At 44.4% G+C, this 22,557-nt stretch overlaps 1 protein-coding gene across 1 annotated transcript in view; it reads right to left on the minus strand.

Annotated features, from left to right (window-relative positions):
• cntnap2a (contactin associated protein 2a) overlaps positions 1 to 22,557 on the minus strand; it is a 267,226-nt gene that overhangs the window by 12,349 nt on the left and 232,320 nt on the right. The window contains exons 19-23 of the mRNA XM_084033567.1: positions 16,117 to 16,335; positions 13,903 to 13,932; positions 11,360 to 11,596; positions 7,533 to 7,766; positions 6,478 to 6,611 (exon numbers count right to left, since the gene is read on the minus strand). Coding sequence (XP_083889693.1) covers positions 6,478 to 6,611; positions 7,533 to 7,766; positions 11,360 to 11,596; positions 13,903 to 13,932; positions 16,117 to 16,335 — 854 coding nt within the window. The remainder of the gene's footprint in view (positions 1 to 6,477; positions 6,612 to 7,532; positions 7,767 to 11,359; positions 11,597 to 13,902; positions 13,933 to 16,116; positions 16,336 to 22,557) is intronic.

Here is a 22,557-nt window from a genome sequence, read left to right on the forward strand (position 1 = left end):
TCCGTAATGATAACGCAACACAAACAGCTCTTCACCAGGACTTGAGATAAACGATCACACATTAATTAACAATATGCAATTTCTGAAGTCTGCGGTGGGTTCAAAGCCTTTCCGGGGAAGATAAAATGGAGATGGAAGAAGCAACGTGTTTACACAGACGAGCGTCAGTGGAGATGTGAGAGCAGAGCTGCTGATGGAGGGAGGGAATACACGACTTTAATATCCCTGCAACATAATTAACTTGTTATTGCTGTTTCACTGAAGTTTCTAATTAGCTTGAAGGCTGCAGCCAGGGCTATTGATGAGAATCATTTCAACCCCACAAATTGGTTTCTGTGTGTGTTCCAGAAATAAAAGATCTTCCTTCCTCCCTCCTGTCTGCTCACAAGAGAACTGTATCTCAGCGTACAGCCGTCTGCAGAATGCAGAACGGTCTGAGCCGGGAGAGGGAAGGTTGATTGGAAACAATGACTTTTGTTACTGTGTGTTTTACTGGAAATTTGTTCCATTGATGTGCAGAATAGCTGTCGTAGCCTGAGCTGAGTTGGACTGCCAAGAAAGGGAGGAGGTTTATGTGTGTGTGTGCGTGTGTGTGTGTGTGTGTGAGTGTGTGTGCGTGTGTGTGTGTGTGTGTGTGGTTGCTCTTGTTTAGGATTGAATCGGTAGAGAGTCCCATGCAAACATTCTCTCTACCATCTACTTCTCCAGAATAGTTTCTCCCTTTTTCTCTCTCTGCACACACACACACACACACACACACACACACACACACACACACACACACACACACACACACACACACACACATACACACACACACACACACACACACACACACACACACACACACACACACACACACACACACACACACACACACACACACACACATATTTGATTCTTTCCAAAAGCCTGGTCTCAGTGGAACATTCTGTGGGTTTTGTTTTCCACAGTGACTGGAGGGTGGTATAATAGGGCACAATTAAATTGCACTCAGCTTATTTACTTTTATCTGAGAAAACAAATTGGTTGCACAGCCAGGAAGGGCGGTCTGAGTCTCGAAACCCCACGAAAAGGTCCACGGAGGAATACAGCCGGGGAAGAAACCTCATTTTACCAAACTTTGTCAATTACAACCGCAATTATTGGGATCCTTTCCTTTTACGCTTCACCATCTAGACATAAGAGTTTTCTCCTTGGGTTACATAAAGCTTACATAAGCAAAGTAATCATGGGTTAGACAAAGAGAAAATTAACAATGGGTGAAATCTATTTTGCTAACTATGGGCTCAAAAGGAATCTAATTTAGCCAATGTGCTGTGTATTCAAACTCATTTACAGTACGGTGAGAACTTTTTACTTTGACAGCTCTGTTTCCTTATTGTTATCTGACTCCGATCACAGCTTAAACATTAGAGAAAAACTACCATCAAATAAATGCCAATTTATTTAATAACTCCAATAGTTTGACCTCATTATCGAGTAAACAGCTGAACTATTGTCTCTTCCCTTCACAGTCAGCCATTCACACCACTAAGGCCAACCACTACTATCGGAGCAGAGGAGAGGAGAGGGGAGGGGAGGGAGGGGAGGAGAGGGGAGGAGAATGAAGGAAGGGAGAGAGGTGGGAGGGGAGGGGAGGAGAGGGGTGAGAGGAGAGAAGGGGAGGGGAGACTGGAGGAGGGGGGAGGAGAGGACAGGGGAGGGAGGGGAGGGAGGGGAGGAGAGGAGAGGGGAGGGAGGGGAGGAGAGGAGACAGGAGGAGAGGGGAAGGGAGGGGAAGGGAGGGGGAGGGAGTGGAGGAGAGGAGATGGGAGGGGAGGGGAGGGGGAGGGAGTGGAGGAGAGGGGAGGGAGGGGAGGAGAGGGGAGGGGAGGGGAGGAGAGGAGCGGGAGGGAAGGAGAGAAGGGGAGGGGAGACTGGAGGAGGGGGGAGGAGAGAAGGGGAGAGTGTAGGAGGGGGGAGGAGAGGAGATGGGAGGAGAGGGGTGGAGGGGAGAGGATGGGGGAGGAGAAGAGAGGAGACTGGAGGAGAGGGGAGGAGTGGAGAAGGGAGGAGAGGGGTGGAGGGGGGAGGAGAAGAGAGGAGACTGGAGGAGGGGGAGGAGAGGAGTTGGGAGGAGAGGGGTGGAGGGGGGAGGAGAGGAGAAGGGTGGAGGGGGGAGGATGGAGGAGGAGAAGAGAGGAGACTGTAGGAGGGGGGAGGAGAGGAGAAGGGAGGAGAGGGGTGGAGGGGGGAGGAGAAGAGAGGAGACTGGAGGAGGGGGGAGGAGAGGAGACGGGAGGAGAGGGGTGGAGGGGGGAGGAGAGGAGGAAACAGAGATGAGAAGTCTGTTGCCTGGAGGGACTCCCCACTTTCATCTCTAAGCTCTAACAGCGTGTGAGAGTCTGAGAGAAAACGAAAGCCAGAGATGGGAACTTATTTTGATTTGCAATGATATGCTTTTGATAGCGAGCTAACCTGACGAGACCTCACAAACTGCTTAGAAACCCAAACACTTGCTTCCTGCGCTGCGCGCCGTACGCCCGTGTGTACCTTTCAGCAGGTATCTGTGTGCAAATGCAAATCCAACGCTCCGGAATGAGCCTCAGGACTGTGATGGCGTTAGATAACCTAAATGCATCAAAGTGATCTTTGTCAGTTCAATTTGCGGGTCTACTTTCTTCATCTGAACACTGGATCTGTCTCCTCACCCCCTCCTCCCTCGCCGACACTCTGTTCCTTCTTCTCCGTTTGCTCTCCATTTCTCTTCTGCTCCCGTTTTCTCCCCCCTCAGATTCCAATTACCACACTCCAACTTGTCCCACCACTTGTTCTCTGCCGTGTCTTTAAACTAAACAGTCACTTGTCTAAATGCCTTTACAGTTTACAGCCCTGATAGCAGAGGAGCGAGATCTCCGCAGCCTCAGGTAAACTCTCCACTCACTCTTTTAGCCTGGAAATTGAATTTGATCCACTGGCGGGGCCCACCAGCATAATTTACTTTTATTGCATCTGACTCATATCTCTGCCCCTCACTCATGTTGCTATATATCAGATCAAAGCAGATGCAACAAGGCCTCTGATGAGCAGGCAACCAAAATAATAATGGGCTGACTTCATTTCAGATGCTGGTGACAAGCTGTAACCAAATTGGCACCTTAGCTTTTGATACAGAATGCAATCATTTGTGATGTAAACTTAGTAAGTAGCAAGTGTACTTTTCAGTCCGTGATAATTCCGTGGGAATACTCAAAACAAGGTAACATTTCAGAGTGGAGGACACGTTTGTCAGACTGTAATTTACAGTCTGTAAATGCTGTGGATGGATGGCGTTTCAGAGAACTTGCTGATTGACTGAAGATCCAATCTGACGATTACATTATAGGATAGGTGAACAACGGACTGGAGAATATTCAGTTAAAACAAGGTCTGAAAAATTGCAGTCCTTCTAATAGTCAGCAGGGGGCAAAAATAAGTCAGTTTTACAGAAGCCTGTGAGAAGATGATGCTACTTCTCAGTTGATTTATTACCTTAGTAAACATTTAAGAAGTTTAGAACTTTAGAAGTTAATTGCAATATTTTGGTCTCCAAAACGTTACTCATTCAGCGGTCGGCTGTACTTAACCCCACCCTCGTGTGTCACTTCTGGCTGCAAAGAAGACAAGATGCAGATGGCTTAAAACCAAGATGGCAAAGGCCTTAATGACAAACTCACGTCTTTAAACTGGCAGACCGCAAACCAATGGGTGACGTCACGATGACAGCGGTAATTGTGCCAATTTTTGTGTCTTGGCAACTGCAAAAAAGCGTAAGTAAGAAGACAACTAGCACCTTATTCCCCCTTGTTGTTCAGTGTTCTTGTTGCTGTCATTTTGAACAGAATATGTCCGTCATGGTTCCAGGCTAAGAGGATGTGAGAAGGCAGGAGGTGGAAGGAATGGCGAGATAGAAGAGCGAGTCTTTGTAGCGAGTCGACCTGACAACATCTCACTTGTGCATGCGTCTCTGTTGGTATGCATGTCCACACCTGTTTACCCGTGGATATTAGGGTGCATGTTTGTACCTTGAAGCCCAGAGGCAGTAAGGCAACACGGACATGAAAAAGTTTTACCCATCAAAAGTTATCTTCGTTAGCAAACCTTCTGGCTCTACTTATCAGGCCCTATCTATAAACCTAATCTATTTTCTATTTCCATCCCTCCCTCACAGTTCCCTTGCTGCCGCCACCCTCCTCCAATTACCACATCATGCCCACCAGTGTTGCTCTTAAATTTCTCATCATTCTTTACTGTTCAAGTGGTGATCCGATATCATTTAAGGAGAAAAAGATGTGATGGATCGTTATATAGAGTAGCCTACGGCCTGGACACAGGGGGAATGGTAAACCGGGGATATGCAATTGATAGTTAATATTTATAAGTATCTCGACACAACTAGGCTGCGATCAGAAAGACACAGTGTGTGCATGCACATGTGTGTGTTTGTGATGAGCAAATAAGCACACAGTTGCTCCAATCAGTCTCTATGCCTATAAAAAGGGGATGTGTGGACACTGAAGTGCTCCCACTGGGGTGATCAGCAGCTGCAGGCTGGGATTTGCTCAGAAACGGAGGATTTCCATTGGATGTTTCAGTTTTCAATTTTCTTACTGTCACCATTTTTCACCGTAGTGAGTTGAATGCAGGTGATGAGATTGCAGTATGGACGGGATCACGTTGCTCTACATGCAACGGGAGACAGAAAGGGCTGAAAGACTTATGTAGGGAGGAGATGTAATGATTATTGCTGGGAACACTGTATTTTCACCTTAATGGAAGCAAAAGAGAAGGGGCTTCATTTGGACATATAGATCAAAAGAGGGTGACATCGTGACAGCGTAGGCAGATTTACAAAGAAGTGATTATACATTCATTGTCTGCTGCATTGTATCGATGCCTGAAATGTAAGTGAAGAACATGTCCTTGGTTTAAAGACAGAGCGTTATTGTACCGGATCTATTCAAACTCATGTATATCATCAGTTTCCTTTGATTCCATATGTTCTAAATGTATGTTCATATACATAATTGTCATTCTTTCCACTCATACTTAATTTGTTCTCATATGTTAACACAGTGGTTGGTTGCATCTATTCAAAACCTCCCCATGTGCATATGTTGCACTTACATATGTTTTTATTTCTAATTATGTGCTGCTAAACCTCTCAATTATCCAAATGAAATCAAATCAAACTACATATATGGCCTTGTCATCACCATTTCACGGTGAATATACCGTGCTCTACAATCATTCTTAAAATAGAGGTGATGCAGACCGAGGACAAGTGTGTCACGGTTGAAAAGTGATCCATGATACCATGAATAAGATGACACAGCAGATTCATCGATGCTTGCAGGGGAAATCTGATTCTGTCAGCATGATCGTTAAATAGAGCATGAACAGTAAATATTGTAAGCATATAGATGGAATATCAGTAAGAGCAAGGTAATGCAAAGTTATTGACATGATGCTCTCCACACGCTGCAGCAATTTTGCAGAGAGGAGGCAGGTCAATGGCTCTGGTAAACGCATGCCTCCCTCTGGCCACTAGGGGGTAGGTGGGCTCTCCACATATGAGAGAGTTACTCTGGAAGGCAGCTAAGAAATATGAAAATATGCATCGTATATGAAATGGATGAGCAACAACAAGAAACTTTAAATCCTATAAATGCATGACACCGTAGCAAAACATTATGTACACATTCTGCATGAGGCAGGAATGAGGAAATGAGGAATTCAAGTTTTTACAAATGTATAATTTGACAATCCCTTTTCTAGCGAACAATTACAAATACATTTCCATGTAGATGCCACCAATAACTATGTTTTACAGGCAGCTGCCATCCTCTGAGTCCTCCTTAAACTGCCGCCTGCAGCCAAATTGGAGCATTTTAGCCCAGAACAAAGTCTGTTATAGTTTAGCTGAATTCTCACTCCATCCTTGACAGCTAGGCTTGGTCGTATTGATCTGCACTAAGCTGTTTAGCTGCACAAAACTCAAGAGCACACAGAGAAACCTACGCACACAGACACGGGCACACACACACACACACACACACACACACACACACGTGCACAAACACATTGTAATGCACGAGTCTCCTACACACAACAAACACACAAAGATACAACAACAACACAGCAGCGTACAGTCGTACAAGCATACACGGGTCGATGCTCTCTCTCTCTCTGTTGCTATACTTAGGCTGTCTAATGGAAGTGGATTAACATTGGCAGAGGACAAGCACTTTCATCACAGCAGAAAAACGAACAGGACACCGCTTTTGACTTAATCCCGACGCCGGCTGGGTGTGTGTGCTGGAAGGCACTCCTCGGTTTTACTTGTAAGAAGAATCTTGGAATTGAAAAGTGAATTGTGAGCATCAATCAAAAGCCTAAAATATGTGTTTGAGAATGAATGGTGTGTGTGTGCGCGTGTGTGTGTGTGGTCTGTACCTGGACTGTGATGCTTCTGTCGACGCGGGACATGTTGATGCTATGTGGCTGTCCGTTGGCCAGGTTCCGCTGGTCCACGTCTATAGAAAACGGCTCCCTCAGACCTCCCAGGTTATACCGGACCTGCAGCGAACCTAAAGACATACAGGCCGGCGGTTTGAAAGCTGGTCTGGTTGTTTTTAACCTCACAGCTCCGTTTTCCAACTTCTTTAAAAAGGTTTCATCAAAAAAACTCCCGAAGTTCAAGTTTTAATTTATTGTCATTTCCATTAAAGTACAATTGTACATGCAATACTGGCCCTTGCATACATTAAACTATATATAATAAAACTACAACACAACAACAACAGTATGAAGGAATAATAAATAAAACAAATCACTTTTTCAAGTCAAGCAGTCAAGCCGGGGGTTAAAACGGTCCGGGCAGCTGGTCCGAACTGAGATGCTTTGAAGAAATTCAATGAATTTTCAAGATATTTCTAAAGAACTGGCTGCAAGAACTTGCTGATAAGTCCACAAGTAGTTAATGTATTGATGATACCTGAGGCTTTCCATTTTAAAATTTTGTTCATTACATACAATACTAGAAATATTCAGATTAAGCTGAGCACTTGAGGCCAAACTGTGGTTTTCTTTTTTTTGAAGTGATGAGGCAAGCAGGGCTGAGGAATAGAGGGTGAAAGCCTGAATGATTCAGAGGGCCCAAAGCTGGACTGTGACTGGGATTACAGATCCTTACTGTCTTAGGGCCCTCAGTGTGCAAGAGGCCCAAGAATTGCATCGCCATGCAGCACGAGTATTTCGCAGTTTTATTACACTGATTGCTGAAACGCTAGATGGCACTGTCAAATCTTTATGACTTCTATTTTATCAAAGCACGCCAGCGCTCAGTGGGAGGCCGCTGACTGGGGAGGATTTCTGGAGATTATAGAATTTCCTAAACTGCGCTGCAAGGATAGCCTTTAAAATGTACTCTGCAGCACTAACAAGCATTACTCCAAGCCGACTTCTCAGCGGCGAGCGAGCACATATATTGCGTGTGTGTGTGAGTTTACCGTTCTGCCTTAAGACCACAGCCAGATAATCCTGCGTCTTGGAGCTGACATACATCAGAATAGCGGGAGCGTTGGAGGTGCTGAAACTGAAGGCCACGTCCTCCTTTGTTAGATTCACTTCATGCGGCGTCAGCTCGTGCATCAGGATCTTGGCGTCCCTACTGGCTCCTGCGACTGCTTCGGGCAGGAAGTTGTACTTGACCAGTGTTCCCGCCTCAAAGAAACCCCCAACATCTGGGCAGGGACAAAAAGAAAGAGGAAAAATGTATGAATACTGATGTAATGCAAGAACGTGAACACATGCAAATACACTGTTGCTCATAATAATTTGACACAATCCTCTGTTTATACCTATTTAAATGCATCAGTAATCATCAATTTGTGAGCTCTCGCTGACCTTTGACCTCCAAAATCAAACCGGTTCAACCGCGAGTCCGAGTGGACGTTTGTGTGAACTTGAAAAAAATCCCCTCGAGGCATTCCTGAGATATGGCGTCCACAAGATGGACGGACGGACAGTTCAAAAAGCATGACCTCGGGCTACGGCTGTCGCATAAAACACCTTCCTTCAAAAAGATGCCGCGGGGAAGCGCTCGTAAAAACTCACACATGTGACTCACACGCAACAGAGCGGACATATTAAACGGCCAGAGAGAAATAAGCACACACATAAAATATGGCGGTGTTCAGGAGGTGTAGAAAAGTGGGCGTTAAATTGCTGTGCACTCGCATCTGAAACCACAGAACACGTTGTTTGCCAGTACGTTAACAGACCTAACGGCATATTCCCGCCATTCCAGGAGGCTTATTGATTCATGCAATCAAGTGTTGAGAAGAAGGGACCTTATTTTCTGTACTCATTCTTTGTGTCTACGTGTGTGTGCACATGCACTGTCTGCGTGTCCGTCAAAATGGAGAAAAAAAAAAAAGCCACAACGTGCGTGAAATCGTAGAGAATGGTTCCCGAGAAAGCGGCGAGCCTCGGGTTGTGTGTGTGTAAAAGCCGTGGAATGTCTCCTGCCATGTTTCCCTCCGTGGCTGCAGTGAGAATGCAGAACTGCACCCCCTTTACACGTGAAGAATACCAAGCGAACACATTTTTGCATCGTATTTTTAAAGCTTCACTTCACCCGCCGTCTCCCACCGGACGCAGTACAATAAATACTTCAAGCTACATTACTTAAATTTAATAGAAGGCTTATTACCAGAAAATGGGCAAAGTTCTCCGACTGGCATCGGCGTACGGGCAAAACCCTCACTTCAATTCAGCTACACCACCATTTTATCCTCTACTCTGCGGCGTGCTGATATAGTTTTAAGCTGTGGAAGTCTGGAGAGACCCATTTTTTACCAATTGTTCTGTGTTAACCAGGCGGAGAGCTTGTGAAGTTTTTCCAAATAGCCTGCTTCTCGCTGCGTTTTCCGACGCAGCTGCATTGTTCTGCCAAGATTCCTGCTGAGTATTAACTCAAATCAGACGACGCGTTTCTGTCACAGCAGCACGCTTGATTGAATTCCTTAAACCAAAAAACAACATATGGAAAAGCAAGCATCAATATCTACAGACAAAGGACTTCACAGAAAAAAAGTTTGTAGTAGCCTATATTACAAGTTTTATGGGAGCTTGTGCCCCCCTCTTAACTTTAAAAGCTATTCTTACATTTTTTATCTTTATTCATACAAACGGTAGATTATGTGGGGCCTTTGTGAAGCCTGTCTCAGCCTTCTCTGCCCTGCTGAGAAAAAAAAAAAGGACGACTTGCTGCCTAGAGCCTCAGCAGCAACACACACAACTGTCTGGAAGCACAAGAGGAAATGAGAAAACTCCGCTCCAGGGCAGGGGCTCTTTATGTGCTTGTGTGTTTTATGTCAGCGCGTGAAGAAGTTTCTGAAAGGTGGAAGCATGCAGACCTCCACAGGTATACACCAACGTGTGCGTGCATGTCTATGTGTGTACGTACACGTGCACGCCGGCTCCTTGTGACCCGCAAGGGCAGAAAAGCAATGAGTGTATGATAATAATATGGTGGGGGTCCCCTGAGAAGTGTGTAAATATGGATACAATGGAAATGCACTGTGCAATTATGGCTGGCTTCATGCATTTTTCACTCGCTGGGAGGACGGGGAGAGAGGGGGGAGAAGTTTGGGAAAGGGAAAGAGAAAACAGGAAAGGAGCAACTGGGAGAGAAGGAAAAAAAAGGAGAAGGGGGGGAAGAGGTGATGAAGATTAGGGGAGTGAGTAAAAGAGGAGGAGGGAGAGGAAGACGAGGAGAAGGGTGTACATTGGAAAATAGAGGGGGGAGAGTAGGGGGAGAACAAGAGAAAGGGGAAACCAAATGTAGAGAATACGAAGAGGACAGAGAATAAAAAGAGACTGGGAAATAGAGAAAGGCTGATTAAGAGATGGAGCACAATGGAGGGAATACTTTTGATAGGGAGGACAGGAGCACAAAGCAGAGCAAGAAGAGTAGATACAAGCAACAGGAGATAGAAGAGAGGAAAAAAGAAAGCACATTTGTGAAGAGCAAGGGGAGGAGAAGGGGGGAGAAGAAAGTAAAACAGAAGATGAGTGAGAAGGAAGAAAGCAGGAGCCGGAAGAGGGGAATCACATGTCATGCACAGGAACAAACAGACAGAAGGGTGTGCTCTCTCCCTTTCTTTCTCTCTCTCTCCCCTGACACGCACAGACAAATACTTAAACACAAACACACACACTCGCACAGACAGTAATCTCTGTTCTCCAAATCCTGAAATGCCTGATTGGTTATGACAGGATTCAGAGGAGGTCTTCTCATGTTTTACACTAGCGTAGCTCACGCTGTCACCCTCTTCCCTACACACACACACACACACACACACACGTTTCTGTCATCGTGTCACCCCCTGCCAAGAGCACAGGGAAAAAACACTATTAGGCTTTAGGAAACAAATTAATTCACGTGTCGGGGATCAACTCTCTGACTGGGAGCAGAAAGCCTCTGACAGCGCTGCTGCTCTTCTCCCCAGAGCGTTCTATGAAAACTCGTTTTGGGAAGTAGAACTTTAATGCTGTATCTAATGAATCCCTCGGAAACAAACACGTTGTTGTGGCAATATGCAACAGAGCGGAGTTACGCCGTGACATTTCCCATCTCTGAACTTCAAAAAACCTATAGCCGTCCACCGCTTAGCCGAGTGACTTGCATTTTTTTTTTTTTTATCTCCCTGCAAGTTTGATCTCCCGGCTCTGCATTTGCACAGTTTCAGCATTCAAGTGAGTGCAATCTAAAGTCAGGGAGAATTGGTGGGTAAGCACAATATCACTCTCAATCGATGCCTTTTATCATAAGGCCAAACACTTTGAACACCGACAGCTCCGAACTGAATAGGAAGTGAGGACAATCACAGAGCGCAGCAGAAAGCACAGTGGGTTGGAAGGCAATGGAGCTCATTGAAACACGACTTCTCTAGCAGCAATCATGACATTATTTGCTTCTGGCTTTTGGAAAACTAACTATGCCAATGATAACGTGGCTTCACAAAAATGCCCATTTTCTGTCAGCTGACAGATTATGACTCAGACAATTCTCAGCAGAAAGGTAGTTTGTTCGGTTTGAGTAGGGAAATAAAAAAAACACATAATCTGCTACTGTTTGATATCCTAGGGAATTACAAAAAACCCTGCAGTGTGGGCATAAAATCATACCTGGAAATGCACACAATGAGAGATTGACTTGAAATGGAAATTGTGAAGATGAACAGCAGCGTGACGCCTTGGAGGCGTTCATAGTCCCTTGAGCTGCCTTCAATCGGAGACTGAAATTGTCTTTCCCAAAAACGCCGCTCACCTCTGCTGCAGAACGGGCCGTCATAGGCCGTGGCGGTGCAGTCGCACAAGTAGCCGTTGTACCTCTCCACGCACTTCCCCCCGTTCCGGCAGTACATCCCAAAACTGGTGCAGTGGCCCTGGCAACCGGGCTTGACCCCCGGCGTGACCTTGGCCCTCTCCTCCAGGTCGAGGGTGATGCCGTTCAAGCGCAGGGCTCGGATGCAGCCCAGGAAGCCCCTCTGCCCCCCTGCAGTACCTGAAGGATGAGAGGAATGGGTGTCGCTATCAGTGTTTCAAAGATATGTAGCTTTGGGAGATAGGCAAGAAAACAAATAAAAAAAAGAAAGGACGAACGGAAGTCAGGGTCACAGAAGTCATTCTGAACGTAAGAGGCTGTTTTAATCTCTTTTAGAAAACGTTAATATCCCAACGCCCCGGAGGAAGCCACTGATGTCGCGTTAATCGCTCCGACTGCGACGCTGCTCTTGAAACAACCTTCAACTTGTTTGATTTTCCTCGTCTAATGGAAGCAGCCCTAATGAACGGCGTGTCTTAATGAACATCTCACAAGCTTACACGCGCAAACGGATGCATGAATGCGCACAAACGGCACGCTACAGACAAACACACATTTCCAAACACACAAGCACACCTGATTCCAACCAGTCAATACAAGCATTAATGCTTAGCCTTGGGGTGTCGATAGCCGTTCCTCTAAAGTGCCTCCATCGTCATTCCGGCCCTGCACCATTACAGTCTAACTACCCATTAACTTGAACAGAGCAGGGGCGTTAAATAGATTAATGCGCACCTAAATGACTATAGCAATAAACACACTCATAAACATGCACCCACAGGTATGGATTCAGACGTACAAAAAAAAAAAAAGCGCACCCGCTGAGGATGGTTACACTGTACGGATAAACACACGCGTGTACCGACACACACACACATGCACACTATCATTAACAAGAGCTGGGGGGCGCCTCTGCTGGCTGAGCCACACAGGTACCACACAGATCTAATACGATTACTAATGCATGTTCTCCAGCCAATTACATTATTCACATATCAGGATGCAGCTGGGCTTTCACATACTTTCCACTCCCCCACAAAGGGTTTGACTTTTAGTAGACCTGTTAATTAATCCATTTTGTAGCACTGATTGGCTGGAGGTTTCTGCCACCTGTTTACCCAGGTCTAAATCAGCCTCTGATTAAACGGACAGCAGGCTCCGAGGCCTGCGGAGACCAGGGCGGACACGTACACACTTCATACAGCACTCACACACACAGGTGCTTACAGCTTCTCTACAACGCACAAATGGCAGGTAATAGAGCCTGACTGATACTAACTGAAGGCAACGTTGACTTGATCACTGCTATTCATGTTTTTTTGGTAAATATGGTGGAAAATGTGCAACAATGTACTGCTGTGTAAATTGCAGCAATATTTTATATATTTTATACTATAGGTATGTGTTTGTGACTGTTCTTCTACTGTTACTTCACAGATTTCACATTTTTCTTACATATCAATAACAATATAAAGGTCACAGTGCAAGGTCAACACAGAAATACTGACCCGGATACAGAAATTCAGACGCAAACTGTAACCGAAGTAACAAACCAGGCATTTATTTGCACTCATTTATTTATGGGTGGGAAATGTGTGGCTCAAGATTATGTTCCCCTGGAATGATGTGCTAATGAGGAAGCATTTTAACATCATTAATCTATACACTGTACACACACACACACACACACACACACATGCATCCACATATACATGCAAACCAAGCCAAATGACCAATTAACAGTAGTAGGCATCACATGACCTTTTGACATTCACTGTGTTCATGTTGGTACTATTCTACATACCTGCGTAATGATGGACTAATGAATATGCAGTAAGACTGTTATTTTAAGCCTGATCCAATCCAACCATGCAGATAAATTCCCCATTAACACAAACAGGCCGGATGTCTGCTGCAATGCTGTTCTTCCATTATCATTGTACTGGCAACCTAATAGTGGTATGCTTTTTTTTTGTTCTTTCTTTTTATTGGGGATGCTTGTCAGGATGCTATTTGAAATGGTTTTAGATGAGTCTTTTTTGATTCATATGGTCTAAATTCTATTTCATAACTGCCAGCATCTACTCCAGTGGGTAGATATTATCATAGAAATCCCATTTTACCAGCCCAGTACTTTGGATCTGTTAGTTTACAGCAATGTTTTTTTTTACCCCCACGACTATCTCTCTTAAAGGTCCATAATGGGCCTGCTTCTGATGGATCACTGCATGGGAAATGTACTTGTGCAATGCAATAAGCCCGAGTCTACAGGCATGCGTCACACCTTTGTGTTAATGTATGGCATGAATCAGAAAAACTAGCAGCACGAGAGCACTTACAGTTCAAACGATAAATCGTTGCTAAACTCTAATCAACACTGGTGTGGAGCTGCAAAAAAACCTGACGGAACAACTCTGTTTGAAGTGAAGGACTGTCTGCATCAACGTCACGGGGACATTTCATCATACTCATTAAATGATACCTACTGTCTTGGCAGGTGAGTGAAGCCGGTTTCCCTGTGACAGGTTGTCGCACACATGCAGTGAGTAGAAACAAGCAAGGTGTCGATCCATGAAGACAGAAAAACCAAAGAGGAAAAGAAAGACATAACAATCCAACCATGAGAGAATGGAGCAAAAACATGCAAAAAACGTAAAAAAAAAGAAAAAGTGCAAAAGTGAGCATTAATCACGAGGGGAATCAAAAAGAACAGATGGTGGCATTAAATTAATAAAATGTGGCAAGATTGATAATAATGTGCATGTATGGAGGGAATCGGAGAGCTAAAAGTTAACAGTGTGAAGTAAATGACAGCAGGATGATGGTATAACATTTACTCTCAGGGCCATTAGAGCAAATGAGCCACTGTGCAGTAAACACTAAAGCAATCAAATGCTTGATGAGGAGCATATTGATTGAGAAAAGAGAGAAGGAGCCGCTGATCCAGCGACACATATGAGAACAAGGTGAGATGAAAATAGAGCTCCCTGTTGTACCTCCCTACCGTGCGATTAGGGCGAAATCATACAAGCAGATCTTTTTGATCATTTCGGATATTGCGTTGCTATTTTTCTTTTACCTCGCTATCTTCAAACGGCCACATCAATATCAATCGGGGCGACACGTGGAGTTTCAGGGGATGTTACAAGGAAGAATCAGACAAAAATCACGATGCCTGTGGGGACCTCCCCACCTCCCTCCACATCAAACACAAAAAGATCTCAATCTCTTCTCGATGTCAGAGGGATCGTCTAAACCACTTCCCTTTTACTGGCTGGGACACTTCCTGTGTGTCACACTCTAACTCCTCAGCTTCTCAGTAAACCCCAAATGAGGATTAAGCAGGGATTAGAGATCAGATATGAGAAGGTGCTGACTCCTCTGTGGTTGTTGTTACATAGAAAGTCCCCCCCCCCCCTGCTTTCTCTCTATCTTCCACTATCTGCCACGAGGAGCAGGCCAGGACCGTTACCTTCCTTCCTTCAGCAGAAAAGCCAGAATACGCACATGCAAATGAGACTGTGGTACTATCTCCAGGGTTGCAAGGCGATAAAACCTCTCGCACCTTTCCATTTTCGCTAATAAAAGCACAAATACACGGGGAACTAAATTGGGACACGATAAGGTGAGGATGCTTCAGCGAAAGTGATGAGACGGTGGAATTATTATTAAATGTGGGGATCAAATGGGTTGAGGCTATCACATCGGGATGCCTGATTGGAATTTGGAACAATGTCCTTGAGGCAGAACTTTTTCCATGAGATAGTAGGAACTCTGTGATCCACCTCAGCACTTTTCCTTCTATCCGCAAATGGCTGGAAAATATTTTAGCCCGGGAGTTTGCTTTTAAAGGCTGTAGACAGCTCAGCACAAAATGTAGAGTGAGACCGAGCAGTGAAAGCATAGGAGGGAAAATGGTCAGATGTGATGAACTTGAAAGGCATTGTGTGGAGAGGAGGATGAAGCCATAAGAAACTAACCAGATGATATGAAAAAATAAAAAAGTAGGCATGGATGTGATACAGAATAGTGTGTGTTGGCTAGGAAAAGTCAGAGGGTTGATATCCTCCTTGTGCAATGATAGTTTCTTAATCCACAGGAATATAAACGCTAAGTCAAAGCATTAAAGTATGAATGAAATGACCTCTCTAAGTCAATTTAGTTTTAATTACACACCCCCACAGCCAGCTCAGTTTTAACATTATTAAAACTCTGATCGCTTACATGTATTCGTTTCTGAGGACGTGCGCGTGACCTCATGTGTGCATATCATAAAACATGAATTGGCTGTGCGTGCTTGGATTAGTATGAACTAGAGTCGCCCGCGGACAGAGTCGTCTTTAAAGAGAACCCAGTGATATCCAGTAAAAGCCGCTACACGCCTTTAACTTCGGAGACGGTCGGACGTCCTTTACAGCGGATGTCTGCATCTGAGGGCGACATTAGTGGAAATAAAGACAGCACAGAACGTTTATTAATTCAATCCAATTATGATTACACGGACGATGTGTACTTAGGAATTTGCCTTCCACACATTAGAGCTCGTAATTATGGTGTGTTTGTCTCTGCGAATGTCCCTCCTACGCTAAGCGGATATTAAACGTTCAAAATGCATCAAATCAGCCGTGTGTACGTGAGGCATTCTTACACATGAGGGATGCTAATCGTCCTGATTGCGCGGGAGTGTGCGCGCGTCTTACCCACGTAGAGTCGGCTGAACAGCTCGAGCCGCGTGTGGCCCTGAGCGGGTGCCAGCTGGGACGCCCGATATGCCTGGTCCAACTGAAGCACGGACTCTTTGACGTTGCGCTCGGCCATCACGCGATGCCATTGGTCGTCGTTGAGGGGCGTGTCCGATTGCACCGTCAACTCCACAGGGCCGTTCCCCACGTCAAAGGAGAAGGAAATGACTTTAGGAGCTGCACAGAGAGAGGGAAGAGAATCAGTTGACCTGGAATCTTAGTTTACAGAAGTCATCCATTATACCTCACGAAGCAGACGGCACACCCTTCGATATCACACAACGCCCCGTTCTCTCATAGTCCAACTCTGCAGGTATATGTGTTCCATTTCTCATCTAATGGCTCATTTGTTTCAAGGCCATTCATTTGGCTCGTATAGATTTCAGCTTTGCAATACACGAGTGCTCACAGCTTTGGACAGGACTAATCACAAGGACAGTCGATAGATGCCAGGGACTGTTGGTTTTGCATGGCATAAAGTTGTGCAGCAGTTTTGTCGTGTGTGTGTTTTTCTTGAACTTTTAGAGGTTCTCCTAGTTTCGTTGGTGAGCCAAGGAGGGAGAGAATAAGCAGGGTTGAAGATAAATGGCAGAGAGACTTTGTCAATGAACAAAATGCTGGAAAAATGAATGAAAAATGAGAGCAAAGATTGCCATGTTTTTTCTGTACGATTCATTTTCCTCATCTTAAAGTAAGTGGACTTGTCTGTGTGTGCTTGTTTGGGATATGCTAAATAAAAACATGCCATTAAGTTTTTGACCTCTCCGCTGTTCAGTAGCCTAATATATCAACCGACCAACAGGGGGCACTGTCATACCTTTAATGACTAGGACAGGTCAAATGTTCAACGAAATTTCTGAATTATAGTGTGTGTGTGTGTGTGTGCTTTAGCATACCACCTGTCCATTCCAGATGTTTTTGCTACTGCAATGGTGAGGTAACGGCTTTTAACACTGCGTGTGTCACCATAAAAAAAGTGATTTGGGAAAAAAAGGCAGATCATTTATGTGTGTGTGTGTGTTGGGGGGGGGGGGGGGGGGGGGGTGCAGCTGTTGATGCAGTCAGGTAAATAATCTCCACAGGACGAGACATTTGGAATCCTACTTTGAGACTCTTCTTACCCGACATAAAACAACTAGATAACATACAGCTTTGTGTGAATATTAAAGATAAGCGGCATTTCCCTCGACTATTCCAACTGCAAGACACGATTTGGATTCACGATTGTATTATTAGAGTTTCTGAAAACACATGCTGCATTATGTGTTGACGAGAGACGCTCAATGAATGCTTGCCACTGCAAAATGTCAGCGGAATCATTTCTGCTTTGACCTATGAAGGGAACGAAGCAAGACGGATAAAACGATGAGGGAGTGATTTTTTTTTTTGCTGCTGGAAAGATGATTTGCAATTGTCAAATTAAAACCCAATTTGACTCTCTCCTTAATGTTTGCCACTACTGTGAGGCCGCTGTATAAAAGCTCTGTATTCTTGGTGGTGCCATATGGTGCTTATTGGCACCAGTGTGCTGCAGTCAAAGGGATGATGAACAACCACTTCAAAGCTTTATACGTTTCTGCTCCATTAAGGCTTCATTAGGCTCAGATATTAGAGTGGATCGCTTTATGTTGTGGTCAATCAGGAAGTTACCTTTATTTTTTCCTTTTGTCCAATCGATATGCCTGGCCCGTTCTCCTTTTCATATTGCTTTTGTCTAATTATAGCTGTTCTCCCTCCCCTTCCATTCTTCTAACTTGTGTATCCTACAATACACATAATGTTCCCCTTTTTTATTTTCATGTCTTTCTTTATACATCCCCACAGAGCCCTGACTCTCTCTCTCTCCCTGTTTCTTCATTTACAGCTTGCTTTCTTACACACACATACCCACCCCTTATGAATCATTCACTTTGCCCTCCCTCCCATCCTCCCTTCCATCACTCCTTCCTTCCTTGATCCCTTTCTTGCAGACATAATCATTTCCTCTTGAGATGAGATGCAAATACACCAGAAATCACTCAGCAAAAGCTTGTCTAAATGTGCTGAGTGCATTAACCTATAAGATCTGAAAAAAAAAAAAAAAAAAGAGACGTACTCACAATACATAACCCACAGCAGCACATTCACATAGATGCATGCACCCCCAGTGAGACACGAGTATAAGCTCTCTGACAGGCTTTAGTACACTGAATTAATGACGTCTGTATGCACAGAGCAAGTCTGCGAGGCGAGGAGGAGCGACATCCGTTATTTTAAATGCTGGAAGAAAGCCACACATACATCAGGATGGCCCGATAGAAGCGGAGCTGCAGCAGTGCTGCAAGAGCATCGCCAAACAGCAATGTGAGCGTGTTTGTGTGTTGTTTTAGCAGCGCAAAGAAAGATGGATGCCCTACAACTTGGGTTTTTAATACCCTGTCCACAGGCAGGAATGAAAACTAAAGTGCCCTCAGAGCACAGCGCTTGCCTCATCTATTTGAATAGCTGTGATGGATGTCATAAGTGCTAATGTATGTGTGTGTGTGTGTGAGTTCCCGTGTACTTGGCCTCAAGAAAACCCAGCGGAGCTTTTTTTTTTATTTACGCTCTTTGTTTTTCTATTATTCTCTTAACGTGCACAATGAAAGAGTTCTACACTATGCTTCAACACAACCAAACAATGATACACAGTGAAAGAGACGTTATGCATGTGTGACATGTGCGTGTGGGTTTTCCTCCAATGTGAAGTTCATTTTGCAGTTCTTCAGGTATTTTCTGATGACAGGCGGTGTCTCATCTCTTTGATCCCTTTTCTGTTATACTTGCTAATTCTTTGTTTTACGTCTCATCCGCCTCGTTGCAGTCGCTCTGTGTTTTCCACCTCTGGGTCGCCCGCAACGGTCTGGCATTTTTTAAGCAGGGAAACCCTATTTAAGTGAAACTCAGAGCGCCACATCAAAACATGCTGCTGCTGACACTGAAACAAGAGTTGAAGCAACTTCTCAAAATCTAAACATCGCTTTGTGACATAAAAGGCTTTTTAAAAACTTGCATCGTCACAATGCAGAGAATCTCTCAGTATTTCTCAGTTTCTCCCACAGAACAGATATTCTGAGATAAAGATTCACTTCTGACAGTTTTTGAAGAAATGTCAGGGATATATATATATATATATATATATATATATATATATATATATTTTGTGGTGGCTGGTTGCTTTTCTGTTTAGCAGATAACGACATTGCTTTACAAGTCAGAGAGACATCTGACAACTTTGCTAAACTGCTAAACTTCAGATGTAAACCGTCTGTCTGCTCTTCACATAAAATAGGCAAATACAATTTTATAAGTCGAGGTCCGAGGGGGAAAGAGCATTTCTCAGCTGAATCCCAGACTTAAAGACTTTATAACCTTTGGGCAAGACTATCACTGAAATTGCAGCCTCTTAAAGACTCAAAATATGGTACATACGTACTTTCCACTGAGCCAGCACCCCGGCAGTCGAGCATCTCTCTATTTAGGGAGCTTTCTATCTGTCCTCAATCCTGTTACCAGTCCAGTTCACATGGTTCCCAAAATGTCTTCAATGCTGCCTCCCAAATAAGTCTGTGCCCACTTCCTAAGAATCAAAGAGGAATAGTGTCCACCTGATGGCTCTGAGTCTGCTAAGGTCACAGTAATGCAAGTTTTGTACAAGGTCATGTGTGTGTGTGTTTTGAGCTCCTGCAATGGCACAGCTATGCTATTCTGGCGTAATTCTAGTCATTTCATACCTTGACTGGATTGGAGCAGATACAGTTTTAGCACCAGTGAGAGGGCAGAGTGTGTGTGTGTGTGAGCGTGCGTGTGTGTGTGTTTGTGTGTGTGTATGTGAGTGCGTGCATGCATGAAAGTCGCTTTGCGAGTGTGTGTCTAAACGTGTGCTGTGGGGCAAAATGCAAGATGATAGCAAGGGAGAGGGGAGAGGAAATCGATGTGGGGGCATTTTGCAAGCCTCAGGAGACACACACACACACACACACACACACACACACACACACACACACACACACACACACACACACACACACACACACACACATGCTCTCTCTCTCTCTCTCTCTCCCAATCTGCGGTGGCCTGCTGTGCACCCATGACAGACTAGATACTTACAGTATTTTTATGTGCACGTTTAGAAGACAAATACCGACCCCCTTTGGCAAACTTCTCAGTGTAATTGCATGTAAAATATAGTGTAAGCACATCGTTTTTCTCTGCAAGAACAGGCATGTGTGCATGTATTGGTGTGTCTATGACTTTGTGCATAACCCAGACCAATTTAAGGAAGAATTGGAAGAGAAAATAAAAAGGTTAGGGAGAATTCAGGTTGCAAACCATCTGAGATAATGTCACCCAGTGTAACGGCTTAAGGAAGCACTTTGGCCCAACAATCATCCGTCGACTTGGTGTCTATTCACTGGTTGGCATTTTGACATAAGATGGCGGGGCAGGCGCACCAGCAGGAAGTGGTAAGTGAGCTGCTTTGACACCAAATGTTGAAATCCCTTTGAATCCCAGTGAAATGCAATTAGTCATCTATCGGCAGCCATGCCGTGCCATAGAACCCCTTTCACAATGCGGCTCCGCGATTAAATGGAAGCCAGAGACTTTCCCCATTCTTGATCAGTGCAACTCCACCGAGGCTGCTGGGATGATAATTTGAGCCGCTGGGACGAGATCATAGAAACCTGCTGCATGACTTATCAATCATTATAATGCTTCCTTCTTCTCTGCTCTGTCGCCGTCTCTTCCTTTTCTTCGAGAAGACATTATATGGTGAAAGCCGAGATGTTCATAAGTAGTCCTGAAGTCTTTATGAAGTCCAAATCAAATCTAAAGTCTGTGGAGAGTCAACTATCAAGACTTTGAGTTGGAATGAAAGACACGTCTCAAGGCTCTAGTATGTCTATGCCAACAGCATTGTCTTCTTTTGGGATGTTATCCAGTGTCATTACTAATGAGGGTATAAAGCATGGAAACAACATGATGACTTAGTTCAAGGAAGAGAGACAAAAATACACACCAACAAGGTGCCAATAAGGTGGACTAATTAACCCAAATGTATTTGTATGTATGTTATTCAGTTTAACAGTGTTACATCACAAAAAATGAAAATTTGCACTCAGTCTTGCCAGGACATGGGTATGTTTCCATGTCTGCTGCAGCGCAATCTGAAAGTATATTATATATTGCAGTTTATATATCAACACTTAGATAACATATTATAGTCTCCAGTGTTTAATTCCATTTCTATGGATCGTTACATAATCATTTTTTCTCAGAAACACCACGTCTTGGACCCCAAAGCTGTTCATAAGAGCATAATTCATTTTTCAAATTATTTTGTGTCAGACGTGCACAAAAATCATGGGGTGTACAAAGTGTTTTTATAACTGTATTACTCTACACTAAGTGATGATGAAATATTACACCCACCCAGTAGTTCCTCATTAATCCTCCGCTTGACATCATTTGGTGCAAGGACATCATGGCCGACACCAAGAAGGGGCAAAAGCCCGGGTCCAGCAGAGCAGACAGCAGATACTGCGTCTCCAACGTTTGGCTCCGGAAACATCTACAAGCTCTTTCTGGCCAAATCTTCGTGGTGATAGACAAAGCTCTTTATGTCCTTGGGCATCGGGAAGACTGTTGAGTCTGTGATTTTCCAAATGAGTGATGGCTTCCACAAGCCGTAAAGTTGAACTCCATCTGACTGAAGTTGCTGAGGGGTTACTGCTCGGCACCATATCCTGCCTCAAAAAGCTTCTTTCACCCCGCAGGTGGAGGGAAGCAGACAGCAGAATGTATTCACCTTAGCCACTGGGCTGCTCAGTGTGTTTATCTCTTTCAGCCCATCACGAACAACCAGCTGTAATGCATGTGCAAAACACTGCAGGCAAAGGTTTCAGCAGTTACTCTTAATGGATTCCACATCAGCTTGGTAATTATCTCCTCCTCTCATAGGCTCTTCCAGGTCTCCTTCCTCCTTTCAGTCAAGGCCACAGAGGGAAAACAGAGCGTGGAGCTCCTCTTCGTATTAGAAGCATTATCACAGATGCTGTCAGTTTATGGTTTCATATTCATCACAGTGGGCTCAAATGTATCACTTTTCTTTCTGGAAAATCTGTCACTGCTTGGGAAAACCGACAGTGTAGTTTTGACCTCTGTTAATTTGGCACGATAGCTTGGGAAAGATTCCCTAACATTATTTTAACAGAAAGGATATAATTCAGACACCAAACTTAGTTTTTACATGTAAAATTGTTTGTGCCCAAAAATAAGAAGAACTAAATGGTTTAAATGTATGTTTAGTCGATATCCCTATAGTGTTACATGCAAGGGGATAATACTGTTACAACCATTTCCCCCCAAAATACCCTT

This window comes from Eutrigla gurnardus (genome assembly GCF_963514095.1).
Source record: "Eutrigla gurnardus genome assembly, chromosome: 18".
Lineage (NCBI taxonomy): Eukaryota > Metazoa > Chordata > Actinopteri > Perciformes > Triglidae > Eutrigla > Eutrigla gurnardus.